At 30.1% G+C, this 3,268-nt stretch overlaps 1 protein-coding gene across 1 annotated transcript; it reads left to right on the top strand.

The window, feature by feature from the left end:
* The first annotated feature begins 909 nt into the window (after positions 1-909).
* Positions 910-3,049, top strand: LOC124819215 (uncharacterized). Its single transcript, XM_065818397.1, has one exon. The coding sequence runs from the start codon at positions 1,092-1,094 to the stop codon at positions 2,973-2,975; it is 1,884 nt and encodes a 627-aa protein (XP_065674469.1). The 5' UTR covers positions 910-1,091; the 3' UTR covers positions 2,976-3,049.
* The last annotated feature ends 219 nt before the right edge of the window (positions 3,050-3,268 follow it).

Genomic DNA, 3,268 nt, shown 5'->3' with positions numbered 1-3,268 from the left:
TATATAAACATGTATGTTATATGTATATTATACATAATATACATATAAGATACATGTATATACATAATACGTATGATATATACATAATATGTAATACATAAATATATGAACATATATATACATATGCTTCATATATATTATATACATATACAACTTGTATAAACTTAGCTTCATCATAAAATTTTTGCTTTCGTTTATTGTTACGCTGTTGTATAAAATATGCGTCCATTATTCTAGAAAAAACAAGTTAAGCTAATTTGTGATTCAACCCCGAGCAATTTGTTGCAACTTACCCATAGGCATCATAATCACTCTAATCATTGTATATAATTATTTTTATTGAAAAAAGTTTTTTGTAGCTTATTGTGTTTGAAAAAGATTTTTTTAACCTACCATTACTATATTATGGTCATATACCTCAAAGTTTTTAAGTAAAACCCAAAAAAACTTGATAAACGAAATTTAGAATTTAATATAGAAAAAAAAATATATATCAATAACTTTTAAAATTTTTATTTAATAACTGTAAGTTTTTTGCAGTTGACGTGCTAAAATTATAGTTGTATTATTCAAGAAAAATTTTGGAAAAATATGTAAAAATCATCTTTTAAACCGTATTGTTGCGTCTACCCCTGTTGCAGCAAGCCCGATCTCCCCTACACGAAATTATTTTACTATTTGATAATTTGCAGATCTATGGGATGCTTTATTATTTTTATATTTTATTTTTTATTTAAGGAAAATACGAGAGATCGGCGTGGAATAATATCAAGTTTTTAAATCTTTTATAAAGATTAAATAATTTTTGTTTTCATTTTTCTCATTGCGTATTTTTTAAAATAAATCAAAACGTTGAAAGAAGAGGTGTTTCCTTGGCAAAACTGTCTAAGAAGTGATTTTGAGTAGTGTTCCACCTAAAAAGGATAAAGCTGAAAGCAATTTAACGTCTTCTGTGTTTACCAAAAAACAAGCAAGTTTTAACCAAAAAACATAATTTATGAATGCATCGCTAATCATTAAACGCATCAATAACTATTAAATGCATTGATGTAAAAAATAGATTTAGTGTCAGTGCTCTGGATAATAAAAACATGAAAACATTTCTAATACCTATTCAGTTTTTCTTAATTATATTTATTATATGCGTTTGTACCATTAACACTGAGGATATCCCATATGAACACAGTCGAAATTATCGTCTTATAGAAGATGATACTGCTTGGGAAAACCTTATTAATGACTGGACAAGTGAAGCAGAAAAAGATTTAAGTGGTTTACATGAGATAAAAAGAAGCAGTTTAGCTGCAACAGTAACACCAAGTATAGAAAAAATAAAAGAGTTTATTCAAACATTTGAACCTGCATTTAAAAAAGCTCAAAAAAATATACAAAACATTGTGAAAAGCAGTGCTGTTTTAACTGGTCGTTTAAAAGCTGCTTACAGCGTTCAAGGGAAACTAAAAAATGATGGAAATGGTCTTGAAGATTTAAAAGATATCATTGGACTAAGACTAACGTGTCAAACAGTGAAAGATTCTCTCCAAATAACCAAAGCTATTAAGGAAGATAAAACAAATTTTGAAATTTTAGAAGAGAAGTGTTATGGAATGTGTCCTGGCGCTGAAAAATACAAAAAGGGCGGGTACAGGAGAATTCATCTCATTCTTCGCTTGAAACCAGAAAATAAACCAGCAGAGTTACAAATTGGTACACCATTTACAAACTATTGGGCAGATTGGAGTCATGACTTTATCTATAAGGGACCAGCAGAAATAACAAACCAATCAACGGTTCAGAATTATTCTATTTTATTAGCTGATTATTTTTTAAAACTAGACAATGAGCGTGACAAAATGCCAATTTGTCCAGCTATTTTAAATAAATCAAACGCTCTTGATATTTTAAAAAAAGCTATACCAAATGAAAAAGATGCAGTAAAAATGTTTAATAAAGTTAATCACCCTCCTAATGCATGTTTTTGGTGGTACGATATGCTTCTAGCTCTTCCAGAAAAAACTTGCTGTAAACAAGATTCATCCCACAAAAAACAAAACCACCTTCATGAACGCAGAAGTTCACAGAAAATCCAAGGTTTCCATGAACACAGAAAAAAAACAAAAAAGAATCAAGTCAATCAAAATTTGGATTTTATCGGAGGCCATACACGAGACTATATTTTATTAGATGACAAGTTGAACTCCTGGGATAAACTTCTCAGTAACTGGCAAAGAGAAGCGAAAAACAATCTCTGGGTAAGAAGAAGTAGCTCGGGTGTATCCCAGATACCGACACTTCCTGAGATTGAAAAATTCATCAAGACACACAAACAAGCTTTTGACTCAGCACAAAAAAACATTAAAAGTATTGTGAACAGCAGTGCTGTTTTAACTGGTCGTTTAAAGGCAGCATACAGCGTTCAAGGAAAATTGGAAAAAGATAAAACTACTCTACAGGAGTTAAACGATATCATTGGCCTTAGACTAACATGTCAAACAGTAAACGAAGCTCTTCGAATCACTGATGCTATTAAAAAAGATAAAAAAAACTTTGAAATATTGAATGAGAAATGTTATGGAATGTGTCCCAATGCAGGAAAATACAAAGAAGGTGGGTATCGAAGAATCCATCTCATTCTTCGTTTAATACAAGGCAATAAAACAGCTGAACTACAAATCGGAACGCCGTATACAAACTATTGGTCAGACTGGAGTCATGACTTCATTTATAAAGGTCCAACAGAAATTAGTAAAAGTACAGAAGTAAATAGTTATTCACTGGCGTTAGCTGATTATTTTTTGATATCAGACACCAGCAGATCAAACTTACCATTGTGCCCAACTTTTTTAAAAAATGCAAATGCAATGAAGATTCTAAATTCAAGTTTGCCATCAGCTGATGCTGAAAAAATGTTCAAAAAGATAGGTGAACCACCGAATGGTTGTTTTTGGTGGTACGATATGAAACTTGGACAATGAAAATCCCGAAACATTTTATTGTAAATTAGAAGTTAATTTATCAAATGATTTAAATACTTTTTCTTTAATCAAAATTTTGTTTTTTCTGTAATTAAAGTAAGATATTTTTAAAACAATAGTAATAATAAAAAGATCGATGACAACAAAAAAAAAAAAAGTTTAAAATTTGACATTACATAATAATATGTTACCCGGTGGGAATGAACTCGCGACTAGCTAGCTAGTCGCTTTATTTGGGTATAAGACGCGTTTAAAACGTATAAAATACGTAGTACTACGTGTTTTAGACGTTT

This window comes from Hydra vulgaris, chromosome 14, assembly GCF_038396675.1.
Source record: "Hydra vulgaris chromosome 14, alternate assembly HydraT2T_AEP".
Lineage (NCBI taxonomy): Eukaryota > Metazoa > Cnidaria > Hydrozoa > Anthoathecata > Hydridae > Hydra > Hydra vulgaris.
Note: the sequence above shows the minus strand (reverse complement) of the source record. Positions and strands in the feature narration are given on the sequence as shown.